This window comes from Cupressus sempervirens, chromosome 8, assembly GCF_028749045.1.
Source record: "Cupressus sempervirens isolate cs-2001-9-10 chromosome 8, ASM2874904v1, whole genome shotgun sequence".
NCBI classification, from domain to species: Eukaryota; Viridiplantae; Streptophyta; class Pinopsida; order Cupressales; family Cupressaceae; genus Cupressus; species Cupressus sempervirens.
This window is the reverse complement of record NC_143125.1, coordinates 373,718,371-373,738,216: the sequence shown is the minus strand read 5'-3', so window position 1 is coordinate 373,738,216 and position 19,846 is coordinate 373,718,371. Positions and strand designations below refer to the sequence as shown.

Genomic DNA, 19,846 nt, shown 5'->3' with positions numbered 1-19,846 from the left:
TCAGCATGACTATTCACATTGATGTTGGAATCAACCGTCATAAGGGAGGAGAAAAAAGTCACCATCTCATCCATGATAGCCTTGTCTTCAACAATTTTCACATCTCCCTTTTTAAGATATGATATGCAAGTTTTGGCCCTATGCTTCAGAGTGGAGTGATGGAAAAACTTTTTATTTTTATCCCCTTCCCTCAACCATATCAATCATGATCTTTCTCTCAAATAGATTTCTTCTTTAGTGATGATGTCATGGTATTGGGCAAGCTTTTCATTTTCTTCAAGGAGGAGATCAGAAGTATAACCTTCCTTCTGGAGTTTTTCCTGTATATTTAGAATTTCCTCCTTAACAACATATTTGTTCTCAAAAATGTTCCCAAAGCAGTTCTTGTTCCATTTTTTGACTTCCCTTTTAACATTTTTAAGCTTGGAAGCAACTCTAAAGAGGGTAGTGCCTTCAAAATCAACATTCCACCATTCTTTCAATTTAGTTTTAAACTATGGGTGCTACTTGCACATCTTCTCAAATCTAAAAGGAAAATTCTTCTTGAGGTTAATCTTCTCAGTAGTGAATATAAGAGGGAAATGATATGATCCAATTTGTGATATGAATATCAAGATTTAACTATGTGATTTTTGAGTCAAACTCGATGACCCATGTTTCATGAGTAGTGATTCAACATGAATCCATCTCTCATGAGAATAAATGGAACACTTAGCACTCATTGGATCTAGGTGATGCTTTTTCTAACAAGCCTCCAACTTACAAATGAAGTCTTTAGTCCAATCAGGAGAAATAAGAGCATGGTCAACCCTTGCCTGAATACATTCATTACCAACTCTCTTGTTGCTCCACATGAACTGGATTCCATAGAGGTCCAAATCCATTAAGCCCTCATTATTTATGAACTCCATTAAATCCAATCTTCCTTCCAACTGAGTAGTGTTGCCTCCCATTTTCTCATGGTCATAAAGAGGGACATTAAAATCTCCCATAATGATCCATCGTCCAGAATAGTCTTTGCTTTTAAAATTAGAAACAAAATCCTAGACCTTTTTCCTTAGATGCTTTGTGTTTGGAGCATAAATATTCACAATATACCAATATTCCTTCTAGTCTAAACTAGTAATTTTGGCAATCATAAGGTGTTTACTAGCAATCAAAATTGTTCCAGAGAAACAGTTCTTCTTCCATAACATCAAAGTTCCCCTTGATGCCCCTTCTAAACTGCTAGCATTTATTGAATAGTTTTTAAAAGCTTTAATCTGTTCCACTTTCTCTTTATTAATCTTAGTCTCTTGAAGCAGGAGAAAATCAAGCTTTTGTTCTCTAACAAAATTCCTAACAATGTCCAGTTTATGAGTACTATTCAACCCCCTAATATTCCAAGTTATGATCTTCATATCCAATTTTTAGGAGTAAAATCCAGAATAGTTGCTTGCCTACCATCAAAAATATTTTGCATACTTTCTAACTCTCTAGTTTTCTTAGTAGATCTTCTTCCAGGTTTGTCCAGGGAACCAACATCCAGTTTCACCTTAGTGTGTTGTTCTATTCTTTTCCCAATTTTTTTCGGATTAGAAACAGGAGGTTTTGCCTTGATATGCTGATCTATTTTGCTGCTTCTAGTCTCTACCCCCTTAGTATTGTTCTTTTTTTTAGCCCTTTTCCTTTGGTTTGGTTTATGAATTGAGCTATTTTCTTTCACATCATCCAAGGGAGGAGGCTCCACCATAGAAAGATCATTTTCTACCTAGGTTTGCACTTGAATTTCCCTGGATTGAGAAAAAAGAGGATCTCCTTCCTCAAGTAAATTTCCAATATCAGCCAAGATTTCACCATCCTCAAGCACAATTTTGTCATCAATATATCTCCATTGTTCTTCTATCCTCTGATAAATAGCAATTTTTTTTGATAAATCTGCCTGATTTTCCAATTCTTGTTCAGGTAAACTGGTTTCAGACTGTAAACCAGGACCTTCTTTCTTAGAGTTGGCTTCCTCAAAAGCGAGCTCTTTCTTTGCCTCGGCCTGTGGAACTTGAAATTTTTCATTACTTTTTTGTTCTTGGTGTTGGCCTTCTTTGGGTTTCCATACTTTCTTATGCTTCACCTTGTTCTTTTTCCCTTCCAAACCACTGCTAGCCTAGTTTTTACTTTTAGAAGGACAGTTTTTAACCAAATGCCCCTGCTTCTTACAAGCATAGCAGGAATTAGGCAGATCTTCAAAAAGGATTTCTTGAGTTCTTTTAGCCAACTTGGAAATTAGATCCACCTTTGCTGGGAGGTGATTCAGGTCTGCCACCTTAACAAAAAGTCTGGCACATTGAAGTTTGGATCTAGAAGCCGTAGCATTATCCATAGCCACAAGTTCTCCAAAAGAACTAGCAATACCTTTAAAGATGTCTTCATGCTAAAATTCTAAAGGGAGTCCAGGAAGTTTGGCCCAAATGGGAGTGGTTAAGAAGAAAGAGTCTGAAAGATCCATGTTGGGTTCCCATTTTTTAATGGTGAGAGAACTTTTACCAAAAGACCACAGCCCTCCACAAAGAACTCTATCCAAGTCTTCTTTACAGTTGAAGATAAACGAAAAGAAGCCATTCAACATGGGGGCAATATCTACCTCTCCTCTAATAACTAATTTCCTTTTCACCATCTTTCTAAGAGATTCAAGATCTGGTCTAGCGCCTAAAAATTTGCCCACTAAAGTGAAATCCATAGAAGACACAGAAAAATCAACTAAGGGGTCTGGAATAAAAACTTGAAACTCACCTTTCTCCCAACAGGTCTTGGCAGTCACCGGCGGGTAGAGAGACTTTCGAGTTGGTTTCTTTCCAAACAGGGATGACCAAGTTTTTCGTTCTGAGACCCCTTGCTTCTGCCCTCCAAAGGACTTTTCCTTGAAAGAAACAACATTTTCTTTCTCCTTCTCGAGATCATGTCCTGACACATGAAAAGCAAACGGGGAATCCAAAGGTGGGACATGGACCCCATAGAAAGGTTTAGAATCGCCCAAAGACTTTCCATTGTCCACATCAACCGAAGATTCTGACCCCATAAACTTCTCAGCATCCTCTGTCATTCCCCTAGGGTCTGTACCGCTAGCTAGATTCTTCCCGACCAGTTTCCTGCCTACATGCGAACCAGCTAATTCAAATTCCGAAAGAGCGCCCATTTCTCTATCTCCACTTTGTTACATTGCACAATGTGTTACCCTATATCAACTTGTGCATTTAGGCAATTTGTCATATTATATCGTTATATTTGTTGATTGATATTATATTTAATTGTTGAATAATGATTCGCCATCTTTTGGTGTAGTCCTATTATAGAAATTTTATTTAGTTGATTATTTCCTTTGGGCTTTTAGAAGTTTATGTGATATGAATTTCTTTGATATATTTAATTTTGGAAAATGCCTTTTAGAAAAAGGTATTTTATTTTGAAAGTGAAATTTTTATTCAATTTTCACTTAGGTAAGTTTGAGAATTTGTTCCACCTCTTTGTAGAGAAATTCAATTTCCATTCCTAGGGAGTGGTTCTAGCATCCAATTTTTGGGCATTGGTCCAATGGAACAATGGCGGGATTGATATGGTTCACTAAGAATTGTCTACATGTGTCAAGCATTTATTTTATTCCCTCCATTTTAGGATTTTAGGGATTGCTTGGTAAGAAAAAGATAATCATATTTTGGATCTTAACTAGAATTGAGTAGAAGGCCCTCGTTAGGGAAGCTAAACTTGCAAAAAAAAGTACATTTCATGAAGGTAGCAATATGACTAATGCTAGTATGATAGAGAAAAGTGGATTTAAGTACTCGATTTGATAAATTTTGGAGTTGCTAAGGTCTTGTGACATTCTTGCATCCCACAAAAAGATCAACTAATTTGGGATTGTTGCTCATCTAGTAAGGTCTGTTCGATTTGATTATGCATCCTTGATGAATCCCAAGATGTTTCCATATATTATAGCTAGTGATATCTGGGTGAGCCACAAATTGCCCAAGGTGAATACCTTCCTATGGCTAGTAGCAAACATATAGGCTCTAACATTGATGCATGTTAGTAAAATTAAAAAATCCAACTAGGTTGTATTTATATATTGTTTTCTTATGAATAAGATGTGGTTGATGGCTAAAGAGCTTTAAGATATCTCTTGAGTTCCACTAGGAAGTGTTTGATAATCATTCGGAGGTTGGAAATTGTGCATCTAAAATCTAATAATTGATCTAAAGAACATTGGGATATTGAGAACAAAGATACGATAGTTGAGGCCATGCAACATTGTGTAATTATGAAGATCGCCAATGCAATGGTGATGATCGAAGGTCATTTATTAGTTCCTACCAAAGGCAGCATACTATTGTATCCATTCAATTTCATTTCCCAATTAATTCAACCAGTCACATTGTCAGATTTAAAAACTTAAACACAAATTCTATAGTCTATAATTATTTTTAATTGTATTTGATTATATAAATCACTTTTATCTTTAATCTTATTGGACCATACTATTTTTAGTAGGGATGAAAATTAATTTTCCTTACCAAAAAAATACAAAAATAAGCATGATGTCAATACATTAATACTTATCTTAAATTTAGTACCACCTATGTAAGACGTGTTAGTAAGCTTGCCAACATCATTAATACACCTATTTGCATTAATACTTAAGAGTCAAGTACCTAACATCATTGTTTTTTGTTTTTTGGCAATTCATCCATTCACATTATCGTTGTTTTACTTTTATCATTGTTTTACTTCTGACAATGGTTGACTATGTATTTGACTCCTAAATTAAGCTTTTTCCTGTGTATGAAAATCCAAGTGCTTAATTACCTGTACACATGAGGATGAATTATTAAATGCATTTAACCCAACCCGGTTGCTTTTTGTGCTTTAGTGAGTATGCTTGTGTATGTTGAACAATATTTTTTCCTTATATTGTTGTATTGCATGGGATAATTTTGCATGGAGTTCGAATATAAAATTGGTAATGAATTTGGTTGGTAAATGTAACTTTCCATTGATGGCACAAAAGAATTGTTAATTAATTAATTTTAAAAGCATTTTTTACAAATATAACATATTTATGTTTGTAATTTAAAAATAAATAAATAATATAATAATTATCTAATATTAGTTATTATTATTATTTAATAATGCATTCTTATGTTTGTTTCTATTGTTATTCTTTTACAATATATTATTCTTTAAGTAAATATTTATTTTTAATTATAAGATATTTATAGAATATCATTTTACAATTATTCTCTTTGTTACTTAATTTCAAATATAAAAACATTAGCTTAATATTTAATTTTTTATATTAATAATTTTATGTTATATATATATATAATGGAGTATAATACATTTTATGTATGTTGAACAATATTTTTTTCCTTATATTGTTGTGTGGCATAGGAAAATTTTGCATGGAGTTCAAATATAAAATTGGTAATGAATTTGGTTGGTAAATGTAACTTTCAATTGATGGCACAAAAGAATTGTTAATTAAGTAATTTTAAAAGTTTTTTTTACAAATATAACATATTTATATTTGTAATTTATAAATAAATAAATAATATAATAATTATCTAATATTACTTATTATTATTATTTAATAATGCATTCTTATGTTTGTTTCTATTGTTATTCTTTTACAATATATTAATTCTTTAAGTAAATATTTATTTTAAATTATAAGATATTTATAGAATATCATTTTACAATCATTTTCTTTGTTACTTAATTTCAAATATAAAATCATTAATTTAATATTTAATTTTTTATATTAATAATTATGTTATATATATATATATATAATGGAGTGTAATACATTTTATGTATGTTGAACAATATTTTTTCTTTATATTGTTGTGTCACATAAGAAAATTTTGCATGGAGTTTGAATATAAAATTGGTAATGAATTTGGCTGGTAAATGTAACTTTCAATTGATGGCACAAAAGAATTGTTAATTAATTAATTTTAAAAGTATTTTTCACAAATATAACATGTTTATATTTGTAATTTAAAAATAAATAAATAATATAATAATTATCTAATATTACTTATTATTATTATTTAATAATGCATTCTTATGTTTGTTTCTATTGTTATTCTTTTACAATATATTAATTCTTTAAGTAAATATTTATTTTTTATTATAAGATATTTATAGAATATCATTTTACAATCATTCTCTTTGTTACTTAATTTCAAATATAAAAACATTAGCTTAATATTTAATTTTTTATATTAATAATTTTATGTTATATATATATATATATATATAATGGAGTGTAATACATTTTATTGATAACAATTATTAATTTAATATATATTATTTAAATATATCAATAATAACTTATTGTAAATCACACTCTTTCTTATTAACATAACACAATTCTATTGGTAATAAATTTTAGTCACACACTCTCTTATAAACCTAACATGATAATATTGGTAATAAATTTTAGCTATTGAGATTTTTTTGAAAAAATCTCTTCATTTTAAAATGTTCTTTTAATTAACTTTGTATAAACTTAGAAAAAAAGACTTCATAAATTAGACCTCCCAAAGATTATAAGCATATATACTTATACATTTAAGAATTTTAATAGTATTTGTTTACAAAGAAGTTTTAATGTAATATTTATCATTTCAAATTTGTTGTTTTTAAGATATTTTTTAATTGTTCTTATTTTTTAATATACTACTCTTATTATTGATGATAAAATAATATAATATATTATTCAAATTTATCTATATCACATTCCAATTTTGTTCTTCCTATTTAAATAATTTTCTATTTTCTATTGGCAGGAACTTAGGAACTTTGACGCATTGTGTCTCTTGTTTAATTCATAAGAATGGATAGAAAATTAATCTACATAATTGACATGGAACTAGTAAATTGTGTATTACTGGAATTTGAGTTTTAGCACTCTCTTTTATGCAACACCTTGGTACCTAATCTAGGATATATACCCACACAAACACATTATAATACAAGTAGAAACCAGAAACTGTCAATAGGAACTTTGGAAAAAAAAAAAATAGACATTAAAAATTCTCTAAATACATGACATTGAGATTTAGAGAAGAACCCTCTCACAAATGTATAAGATATCCCTCACTTCAAAATAAAGTAGGGAATTTGTTCCATGCCCTCCTAAAAACTCATGTTTGTACCATTCATTTTAAGTACTGAGTCTTAGCTAAAGTTATGATTGTCACTAGTAAAATCTCAAGATGCAAGGAAACTTAGGATATGCGTCTTAGACACTACTAACAATGACCCCCTCCCCAACTTCCTTCTTCCTATATAATAAGCATTCCTCCTGCTTTTATAAAGAATGCAAACAATATTGAACGGGAAAAGTATTTTACCATGTTTTCAAAGTCACACTCCACATTGCATCTACAAATGCAGGCAGTAGATTTAGTCTTTCAAAGGTAGAACATAAATTTAAAGACTGCCTGAATTAAAAATTTATATATATAAAATTTATCAAGCAAGTGCATTTTGGGCTTTCCTAGTAGCCTTACAAATATGGAAGAATTCTAATAGATAAAACAGCATGGTATGTGTCGATTCATTCTTTAGCATTCAGCTTGATAGCTCAAGTATAAGAATTCTGATTCCAATGTTATCATTATTAACAAAGGATAGGAATGCTCCTTATCATAGTTGGGCCAACTAGAGTTCACTTCCATAAATTTCTCATGTAATTCCCATACATGGTTGTTATAATTTTCAATGACCTTGACATGTAAGTGTATTTTTCTAACAACCTGTAGAAATAAATCCAGAGATTTGCTTCGCCTTGGGCTAAAGAAAATAGCTCTTGAATCCTTTGACGATTTTAATAGGCTCTTTAAAGTATGTGCAAGTCCTACATGGAATTCCTTAAAAAATGTGCTGCAAGGAAAAAAAGAAAAAAAAACATGGCAAATAAGTATTAATTTTATGCATATTCAAATGACAATAAACCTGTCTCAAAACTAGAAAATCAATGAAGAACTTGACAAACCCTATACCATACATGCCCAACAAAAGTGCAAAAAGGACTAACACAAAAACGAGTTGTGTACAAGACTTCCAAAGTGTTCCCCTCTCACTCTTTTAAAATTCAAAACAACCTTGTAGCATGCCAAACAATCTACAAGCTGCAATTGAAAAGTATAAAATACATTGCAAAATCTAGAGTCCAATTCAATGTATAAAAATGAAGAGACAGATTTTGGAGGAATTGCAAGGTCAAAGTAGAACTGTAATAACCAATAATTCCATCTATAACCATTGGAATAAAGTAAAACTAAATGCTGTAGTGAACAGTAAGGCCAAAAAATACTGAATAAACTCAAATTAGCTCCACTTGAAAATCCTGAACATGCAATAAACAAGAATGAACTCAATAACTTCTGCAGTGCGATCTGTATCCACTAGTCAAACCTATTAAAATAAGCAATGACGATTGAACCTAACAAAGAACAAAAGCAAGCTCCACTAATCAAACAAATAAATAAAAACACTTCATAGAATAGTGTCCCAGAATTTTATGATGAATTGTCTCTCGGTTTAGCAAATTGTTGAGACACAATGTTTGCAACATGCTGATCCCATTCCCAAATTCACCAATATGATATTACACATTTATAGTTTTCTTTGATTATGTTGTCACCCTTATGCAAATGATAGAAAATTAAGTTTACATTTTAAAATTATGTTGTCAAGTAGAATTAATCAGAAAGAAAGAAATTTATTGCAATAAGTAAACATAAATAATGAAGAAAAATAGCATTTGATGTAGAGAAACCCAATTATGGAGAAAACCAAATGTATTTCTCATCCCACTATCTCCTTGAGTTACCATAGGCTCAGTGCCCTCATAAGACCTTGATGGACATTCTTTACATAAATTATAGTGTTGAAGCAAGAGTTTTCTATTTTAGCAATGTCGGCAATAGACAACACATGAGCCTTAACAACTTGTCCTCACCGATATCTTGATATGGGCAAGGTGAGAGCACACAGTGAAAGGGTGAAATTATAACAGAAAATATGTTATTGTAACAAACCGCACAACTAGTCAATATTTAAGCATCAAATACAAATTAAAGTTGGAAAGTAATGAAACTAGTTTGTGTGGCAAACCTTCAAAAAAAATTACAAACAGTAAATTTGGCAGAGAATTGCAAGATTATCATATAAATAATAATGTTGGAGAAGAATTTTTAATGCCATTGCAACATAAGCATCCAAACGTAATATACCAAAATTATCAACTGTTTTCTGTCTTTTGCAGCAGTCAACCATAGAATAAATTACAATCAAAATATTATCAAATTGATAAACTAAATTGCAACTACAGAAACATCACCAAAGTAATTACGAGAAATAAGCAATATCTTGTAAGAACTATTCTATAAACCATACCTGAAAGTTGTACCATTCCTCAAATGATACAACCATAGTTCACAAACTTGAGTACTTGTGATTTATCTGGCCCATAAGTATCTGTAAACTGATTGAGTTTTATTCCCGAGTTTTTGCAAATAACTTTGTGAATCTTCTTCTATAATACTCGTCAAAACTTAATGATAGATTATGACATGATTTCAGTGCCATTTGGACACAATGTTGGGTCAAAAAAATGACATTTCTAATTTATAAAACCTCCATTCTCCCATCCACACCACACATAACAAGCAAGCATTCTACAACAAATTGGGAATATAATTAGGCAGTTCTTAGGTTAGTTGATTTAGCTGACACATAAGTATCCATAAACTGATTCAGTTTTATTCCCAAGTTTTTTGCAAATAATATTGTGAATGTTTTTCCACAATACTCGCCAAAACTCAGTGATGGATTATGACATGATTTCAATGCAAGTTGGACACAATGTTGGGCAAAAAAATGACATTTCTAATTTATAAAACCTCCATTCTCCCTTCCACACCATACTTAACAAGCAAGCACTCTATAATGAATTGGGAATATATTTAGGTGATTCTTAGCTTAGTTGATCTTTTTTCCCTTCTTTTCTAAAATTTTATGTTGTAGCCCCCCTATAACTCCTCGGTGTTCAGGTTACCAACCACACCTAGCACATACAATTCACATGTTTAACTAGTTATCAATTGCTTTATTGATGTTAGAAGATACAAAAATGACTTTAGATACCAACATTTAATTAATTAAATTTGCTAAATATATGACTTGACATTGGATGTGCATCATATTGATATCACAAAGTAGTCATTGTCATCTAGTAGGAGAGTGGAGCTACAAGCAAGGCCTACAAGGCCAAGCAATGATCCACAACTAAATGCAAGGACCATACCCTCCATGGTGCATTTTTCATTAGAATAGGGATGAGGAAATTGCATAAACATGCAACTTTTTGCTTGTCTAGATATACAATTTATGATGATTTTCTTTGAAAATCATCATAAATTGATAATAATTATGAGTTAGTAGCTAGCTATTGTATTAAGCTTCACATGATGATGTGATTTTGTAATCCATATCTAGTCAACTACATTACTAGTCTAGCCCCTATATAGCCTAGGTCTTGATCCAACCCAACCAAAGTTCAAGGTGTGGAATAGTCCCAAGAAAACATGAGGCAAATTTGGTGTATACCTGCACCAAACATGCGAACTTTACATTTTTTACTTCATCTATACTTTTTTCTACTCTAAAAAGTATGATTTCCCCCCCAAACCCTAAAACATCCAAAAGGCAAAACCAAACTCATTTTTCATATTGTGAATGAAAAAATACTTTTTCCCCTATTGTCAAACTTCATTTTTATGCTTCTCATTACATAAATTAAATTAAAAATTGATTGTTGTGTTGAGTAACATGGATCGTTTTCTGCAATTGTACTAAGGCTGTCATTTGTTATTGATGTGTTCCAAATGCAAATCTGGATCTCATATAAATATGAGGGGAGGAGACATGTCTCGTGAAGAAACATGTCTCTAAGGTTTAATCATCATTTGATTCATATGTTTAATAATAATAATTTATATATATTATTATTACATGAATACGTGTATATAGGAAATGATGATTTACCAATAACAACAATGTATCTCAAATCGAATTAATCCGATTGAAGCTACAACTTTAACACTCCCTCTTAGCCAGGGAGGATTTATAGAACACATTATGCTCTCAAGAATATGAAGAAATATCATCTCAATATGATATTCAATTCACTATGAGACTAAATTTCTCAACACTCCCTTTTTAGCAAAGAGAGAATTAAAGCAATTATAATACAAGATTTGAACAACACCTTAAGTGTGGTCTATGATAGATTTAAGTTATGGTGTCAGGCAAGATCTGGCCTGAAGAACCATAACAATTTGATTTTCATGGTGTCCGGCAAAATCCGGCCCGAAAAACCATGATAACACTTGCTCCAGCACATTTTGGTGTTAGGAGATAGATCAGCTATTCAAAAGGTCGTCACCTTACAATGGTTATCTTCTAGTTGATACGTTCGTTATCATGACTTCTAGCACTCTAGGACAACTTAATGAAGTCTGTCATGATAACAGGTACCATTTATAAGATCGTCACCTTACAATGGTTACCTTCTGTTTATATATGTCAATGAAAGATCATCACCTTTCATTACATATCAAATGTGAAACAGTAACCATCATGAACCCAATCAAAGGGTGGTACAAAGGCTTTCACCTTAATTTTCTCTCACAAAGAAGAATGCATTACAAGGAGATTCACTTAGAACTTCTCCACAAAGAGGAGATATCACTCACAAAAGATTGCACCTCAAAATTCACCCTCTGAACAATGATCCTAGGAAGTTAGGTTTAGTAGTTACTCCCTTAGAGACTCTCTTCCCCCAAGGATTCTATTAATTATGTAACTTGATAGCATACTGATCTGATAACAGATCGATCCAATCTGATATGGCATAAGTATAGGACTAAGTCATTGTATTGTTCCCTTTATAAGATCAGCATGTATCCTTATGTTTTAATTTAAGACTAATCTAAACATCATTGTTTATGTTTGTGATTAAACTTAATTATTCTTGGAAAGTCGTCGACTTCTAGAGGTTAGGCGAATAAACTTGGGAAGAGACTTGTCCTTTCTAAGGACATGTCCCTTGATTCCTATACTTATAGAGGGTAAGGATGAAGTCCAAGAGCACACAAGAAAAAAAGAAAAGTCTACTCCTGGTCATTACTGCCCACATACAAATTGCAGAATTAAAAGAAAGAAATTTGAATTACATTTCTAATTCAATTGAAAGCAATACTTTGAAGTTATTCTCAACAAATCACAAGGAGAAGAAGAATATCGAATCTAGTCTATATTCAGTCATAGAATTTGTAGAAACTTTACATGGTGTCAGAGCTCTGGTAGTCGAACCTAGGCTCTGCAAAATTCAGTAATCAAACTTTACATATATCTAGCAACTATCTGCTATCTTCAATGGCATACACAATCAGACCCAAGGATAGGTTTGATGGGAAAGAACACTTTGATGCTTGAAAATTCAGAATCATGATGATTCTTGAAGAAAATGAAGTAAAACTGCCAATAGTGGCATGTTGTGATGATTAAGTTATTGCGTTGTTATCCTTGCCATCAAGGTTCAAATCTAATAGGGATGAGGTTCCCGGTTTGTGGCCTCACTGGTTCATAGCTCTAGGTCAAAAGTGTTTACCCCTCTTTAAAAAAAATAGAAGAAGAAGAAGAAAATGAAGTAAAACAATTTGTTGATAAAGCATCCAAACAACCTCCAGTTGAACCTCATAAGTCCATTTGGACCAAAGGAAATAAGCAAGCCATTCAAATCATATTAGACGGAGTAAAAAATGATATTGTACCCATGCTTACAAAACATCAAACAACATTTGATATGATGAATACATTACTAAATGCATATGAGGTCAACAATGCAACTAGAGTTCTCGCACTGAAAAGGCAATTAAATCACATACAGATAAAGAAAGGAGAATCAATGAATTCTTACTTCCTAAGGGTTGTTGGCATTAGAGATGAACTGTCAAGTATAGGAACCATCATTAATGACACAAAATTAACACTGATGGCTATAGATGGATTGTCAGATTCATGGGAAACATTTGCACAAGGAATAAGTATCAGAGATAAACTTCTTGACTTCAACAGACTTAAAGGGGATTGTCTTCAAGAAGAATCCAGAAAATTAAAGAAAGGTGGAAAACTAAAAACAGAAGATGAAAAACTTCATGTTCTTAGTACAAACTCCTATTGCAAGAAGAAGCATTTCAAGAAGAAAAAGGGAAATCAAAAGAATGGGAAACCCAAAAAAGATTTATCCAAGATAAAATGTTTTAGATGTGAAAAATTTGGACACTACAAATCTAATTGTCCTGAGAATTCTAAACAACAAGAAAACTGTACAAATGTTACTAGGGAAGAAGTTAACTATGATCTCGAGATTCGTGTATTGTATTTGTCACGTGCTAAATGAAATCTCAAGTAAAGCATGGGTAATTGATAGTGGATCTTCTAGACATATAACGGGATATAAAGAAGCATTAGACTCTATATCAGAAAAGGTTAATGGCGAAGTTACCACTGGTGATAATTCAGCACATTCTATCAAAAAAATTGGAAACTACACCTTGAAACTAAAATCAAGAAATTCTCTTCTCAAAGGTGTACTCTATGTACCAGGAATAAAAAGAAATCTACTCTCAATTACAGCACTTGAAGAGGATGGGCATAACATTGCATTTGTGGATAGTAAAGTAATAACCTAGGCAAAGAACTCCTCAATCAAGAAAGTGAAGTCGATTGGTCAAAGAAAAGGATATTTGTATGAATTGAATTCAAAATCAACTCGACCGATTCAAGCCTTACTTCATGAAGCTACAGACATAAATGAAATATGACACAGAAGATTAGGACATCTAAACTTCAAAACCTTATCAACTATGGAGAAGATGGTTACTGGTCTACCTAAACTAAATAAAGACCACACAAGCATATGCAAAGGGCACTGCCACCGGGGGTTCAGGCGGGTGGCACCCCCAGGGAGCTTCATTTCTTTCCTATCTAGCTCACTTTCTTTCTCCTTGTCCTCGAGGTTCAGGCTGCACTGGGTAAGAACACCAGAAGTTCATTTTATGATAGCACTAGAAACACAAATAATGTTTTAGAATTAATTCATTCAAATTTATGTGGACTTAAGTCTATTCCTTCTCTTGGAGGATTCCGGTACTATATTTTGTTCATAGATGACTTCTCTATGAAAACATGGATTTACTTCTTAAAGTGCAAAGAATCAGAAGAAATCCTAAAGAGATTTAAAAAACTCAAAACATTAACTGAAAACTTATCAAGACATAAAATTAAAACCCTTAGAACTGATAATGGAGGGGAATATACCTCAAATTTGTTTAAAAGGTTTTGTAAAGAAACAGGAATTAAGAGGGAGTACACCGTTTCTTATAATCTAGAACAAAATAGGGTAACAAAAAGAAAGAATAGAACAATTATAGAAGCTGCTTGAGCTATGATATTTGATCAAAATCTAGAGTATTATCTTTGGGCAGAAGACTCTTCTACTGCTGTTTATATTCAAAACAGAAGCCCTCACTTTTACTTTAGAGATAAAAGTCCAGAAGAAGTCTTTACTAAGGTTAAACCCAATATAAGTCATCTTAGGATTTTTGGGTGTCCCGTATATATCCATGTTCCCAAAGAAAAGAGAACCAAGTTAGAACCCTTTGGGAGGAAAGGTATTTTTGTAGGATACAATGAAACATCTAAGGCATATAGGATTTTCATACCTCGACAAAAAAGTATTAAACTTAGTAGAGATGTAATTTTTGAAAAAGATCTAGCATTCAAAAGAGCCCTAAGTTTTGAAGAACCTTCTCCTTTACCTAGTTCCGAAAGAAACAGTGAGTTTGAATCTCAAAGGGAGAACATAGAAGATATTGAAGATGAAATTCAAAATCTAAATCATGAAGAAACTCAAAATTTAAAGAAAAGACCACTTTGGGCCATTAAAACAGTCGAGAAAGCTCAAGACTTTGTTGTACCTTCCGAAATAGTCAGAAAAAACAAAAGACCTAAAAGATTCTCTAGTTATATAGCAAACATGAATGATTTGTCCAAAACAGAACCAACCAATCCTTCAAATGCTATTAAACATATAGCCTGGAATGAAGCTATGATAGAAGAATACCAATCTATTATGAAGAATGATGTTTGGGAAATTGTTCCAAGACCTAAAGGAAAATCTGTTGTTTCTTCCAAGTGGATATTTAAAATAAAGCATGCTGTTGATGGTAGCATTGAGAAGTATAAAGCTAGATGTGTAGCCAGAGGATTTTCTCAGAAAGAAGGGATTGATTATGAAGAAACCTTTGCTCCTGTTGCCAAATATACCTCCATAAGAGCAGTCCTAACAATCCTGCATCCAAGGGATGGAAAGTACATCAGATGGATGTAAAAATAGTATTCTTAAATGGAAATCTTACAGAATATATCTGGAGCAACTTGAAGGATTTGAAACTCATGATCCTAATGTTTTTGTTTGCAGGCTCAAGAAAACTCTCTATGGGTTAAACAGGCTCCAAGAGCTTGGTATGAAAGAATCTAGCTTAGGATTCTCCAAGAATGAAGCTGATCCAAATTTATATTATAAAAGAGATAAAGATGATATGGTAATTCTAATACTATATGTTGATGATTTACTAATAACAGGTGATGATCATCTTACAGATCAATGCAAGAAAAATCTAACTAGAGAATTCGAGATGAAAGACTTGGGACTCCTTCATTACTTCCTAAGATTGGAAGTACAGCAAAATTCTGACAGTATCATACTTAAACAAGGAAAGTATACATCAGATATTTTGAAGAGATTTGGAATGTGGAATTGCAAGACTATGTCTTCTCCAATGGAGACTAATCTACATAAAGAAGCAGTAACAGAATCACCTTCCATAGATTCTACTCTCTACAGACAAATGATTGGGTCCCCTATATACTTAGTAAACACAAGACCTGATATTTGCTATGCTATTAATGCCTTAAGCCAGTTTAAGTGTGAGCCAAAGGAGATTCACCTAGTTGTAGTTAAACACATTATGAGATACTTACATGGCACTCTTAATTTTGGACTCAAATATGAGAAGGTTAGCTTAGATTTACATGGATTCACTGACTCAGATTGGGGTGGAAGTGTTGAAGACAGGAAAAGTACTTCAGGATGCTATTTTAGTTTAGGATCAGCAATAATGTCTTGGATATGCAAAAAGCAGTCTTCAGTAGCTCAAAGCTCCATAGAAGCTAAATACATTGCAACAGCAATGGCCTCTCGAGAAGCTATTTGGCTAAGGAAGTTACTTGTGGGATTATTTGGGCAAGCCATGAATCTTACGATTATTCATTGTGATAATTAGAGTTCCATCAAGCTTTCGGTGAATTCAGTTTTTCATGACAGGTCCAAGCATATTGAAATTCCTTACCATTATGTAAGAGATATGGTAGACAGGAATTCTGTAAAATTAGAATGCATTTGCACTGCAGATCAGACAGCAGACATACTCACCAAACCTCTATCTAGAGTGAAGATAGACCACTTCATGAGAAGACTTGGTATGGTTGAATTGTAATCCATTTGTATTCTTTAAATAATTAATAACATAATTTTATTTGTCAGGATATTGACTATTATGGGCTCCACCATTTGTATTCATTATTTAAGAGGTGAGAGCAGATCAGACAGCAGACATACTCACCAAACCTCTATCTAGAGTGAAGATAGACCACTTCATGAGAAGACTTGGTATGGTTGAATTGTAATCCATTTGTATTCTTTAAATAATTAATAACATAATTTTATTTGTCAGGATATTGACTATTATGGGCTCCACCATTTGTATTCATTATGTAAGAGGTGACGATCTTTAAGATAATGAACACTAGTATAAAAAACATTATGAGAGATGACAATCTCTTAGATAATGTGCTAAATAGTAGAGTTCCACTGTAAGATCTAGATGAGTTCAAGATCATATTGTGATGTTGACATTGCTATGTCAATAAGTCACAATTTGGATAAAGGAAGAATTTTATTATTCTCCAAGTTTATCCTTGTATTATGGTAGATCTTAAACTCACGATCATGTTGTGATATAGGAATACCAGTATCTATGAGTCACAACTTGGATAAATGAAGAAATTAAATTACTCTTTAGATTTATCCTGTACATTGTATTCTTTGCAATACTATTATCACTAGTAGCTGTGATTTGTCATACTACAGGTTTAGTAATATGACATTGTATCAGGTGTTCTATGATATCACATGCTAAGGAGATTCAGATAGATATAGAGTATCAATTCTTGCTTGTTCATCATTATTGATGTTGCTAGATATGATACCTCTCAGTATAATTATCAAGTTAAGAGGGAGTGTTAATTCTGTAACTTGATAGCATACTGATCTGATAACAGATCAATTCGATCTGATATGGCATGATAAGTATAGGACTAAGTCATTGCATTGTTCTCTTTATAAGATCAGCGTCTATCCTTATGTTTTGTTTTAAGACTAATCTAAACATCATTGTTTATGTTTGTGGTTAAACTTAATTATTCTTGGAAAGTCGCCGACTTCTAGAGGTTAGGCAAATAAACTTTGGAAGAGACAAGTCCTTTCTAAGGACATGTCTCTTGATTCCTATACTTATAGAGGGTAAGGATGAAGTCTAAGAGCATACAAGAAAAAAAGACAAGTCTGCTCCTTAGTCATTATTGCCCACATACGAATTGCAAAATTAAAAGACAGAATTTTGAATTACATTTCTAATTCAATTGAAAGCAATACTCTGAAGTTATTTCAGCAAATCACAAGGAGAAGAAGAAGATCGAATCTAGTCTATATTCAGTCATAGAATTTGCAGAAATTTTACAAATTCTTGTCAGACTCACTTTGAATCTGATATCAATCTTCCAATGTTCTAGTGATAAGTCAATACTTCCTCATGATGCACTCAAGGGTAGGCCCATTAAAATTATGCAGTCACACACATGTATTTCAAGACTCCCTCTGAGTATTAATCTTCTAAGCACTTGTGTTTCCTTTGAAAAAATGTCATACTCCCTCTTAATGTAGAAGGATACTCATAATCTCAATCATCAAAGATATTTGCTTCAAGAGCCTCACTTTATCCAGCCTAATCACAACTTTTAAGCTACTATCATAATGTGTCATTCTTTTTCTCTTATAGTATGTCTAGAATTACATATAATAAGCAAGTAAATATAATACTCAAGGATAATAAATACTTATCTGCACATTAACATTCTTGACACAAGTTGCTCCAATGAAGGTCCATATACATCAAACAAGAAAATGCCTCTAATGGGGGATGAAACATTGGTTAAGGTAATCATTCACCCCCCCCCACACACACAATGTAGAATTCTTACATACTTCATTATTATTAATTTGAACCATAAAATAGTCTAGTTGACTTCCACTTGTAGATGAGTTATAATCATATTCAATCTTCTCAGGATGATCCTTGTGTGTGTTGGTCTCCCTCTCAATCTCCCTCTTTTTCCTCTTACTTGACTCTATAATATGAATAAAATAGGATTATATTTAGTATAGAGATGCAATATATAAGGGTTGATGTTTCTATTCCTCATGTGTTTATCTATTTGAGATCTCATTTATGATCTGAGTAACACAATAAGTTATAGTTATTCTGAATTCTTATATTATAGTCTCTAAGATATGTTCCTTATGCTTATTAAAGGTTCTCCTGATATCATTTCTCCTATAAGAAATCTCTCTAAATTCATGTATCAATAACTTCATAAATTGGATCTGCACGCCTGGATCACCCAAGTTTGGGAGCCCCTTATTTCGGAAATAGCCCAGATTTACCTTGTGGCAAGGGGTTTTTTCATTGTAAAATTCGTCACTACTGAAGATAGAAATGTCATCCTGCACCATGGTTTCTCATGGGGGGAGAAGTTCCCCTTGATGGCTAAACCTTGGTATAAGGATTTTGATCCATTGACAGAATCTTTTAATAAAATCCCATTGTGGGTTAGGTTGTTGAATCTCCCCCTTCACCTATGGTTGGATTCAGTCTTGGAGGCAGTGGGGGAGGCCCTCAAGGACTTCTTGCTAGTTGATAGGCATCTTCCAATATGTTTCGGACGACGTATGCTTGCATTCTTGTGGAGATTGATGTCTCCAAGGGACTCCTTGAAAAGATTAAGTTGGTTTCCCCTCTTGGCTCTTGGATTCAGCTTCTTGATTATGAGGGTATCCCATCCGATGCAAGAAATGCCACAAGACCGGCCACCTTGTTGCCCGCTACTCTGAAAAATCTAGACTGAAGAAGTCTCCTTCTTGGTGGAAGGGGGTTTCGGAAGATTACTACAGGGTTCAGAAAGCCCCCTTTGTTGGGGATTGTGGCTCGTCTCAGGACACTTTGGTGGCAGATTCGAGTGTTGTTGATGGTACGAATGTTGCCCCAATGGTGGTGACCTCTTATGTTCTCCCTCCTTTGGATTTTGCCACTGATGATTTGACTGTAGCCCCTCTTGTGGCTTCGTCTCAGGATGTTGTTGTTGTCCCTCATTCTACTGTAGTCCAAATTTCTTCCTGGGCTGCGAGGGTTTTGGGGGCTAGTTCTAGTGTTGTTGACTTTGCATGGCAGAAGGTTGCTGGTATGGTGGAGGATGGATGGACAACTATAAAAGGAAAAAAGGTCAAGCCCTCCACTCCAAATTTTGATATGGTATTATGTTCTCAGAAGATGGGACCGAA

The 19,846-nt window shown here is 32.8% G+C and overlaps 1 protein-coding gene across 8 annotated transcripts in view; it reads right to left on the bottom strand.

Moving 5' to 3' along the window:
* Nucleotides 1–7,466: 7,466 nt before the first annotated feature.
* LOC149542864 (S-adenosyl-L-methionine-dependent methyltransferases superfamily protein) overlaps nucleotides 7,467–19,846 on the bottom strand; it is a 196,125-nt gene continuing 183,745 nt past the window's right edge. For 5 of the 8 annotated variants that reach the window (XR_016355540.1, XM_089797777.1, XM_089797778.1 and 2 more), the window contains one exon: nucleotides 7,467–7,920. Coding sequence is in view for 4 of the 8 variants with exons in the window: in XM_089797777.1 (XP_089653903.1) it covers nucleotides 7,602–7,920 (319 nt within the window). In the remaining 4 variants the exon portion in view is untranslated. Of the gene's footprint in view, nucleotides 7,921–8,085; nucleotides 8,387–19,846 lie in introns of those variants that run through there. The other 3 variants (XR_016355541.1, XM_089797779.1, XM_089797781.1) reach the window with 2 other exon arrangements.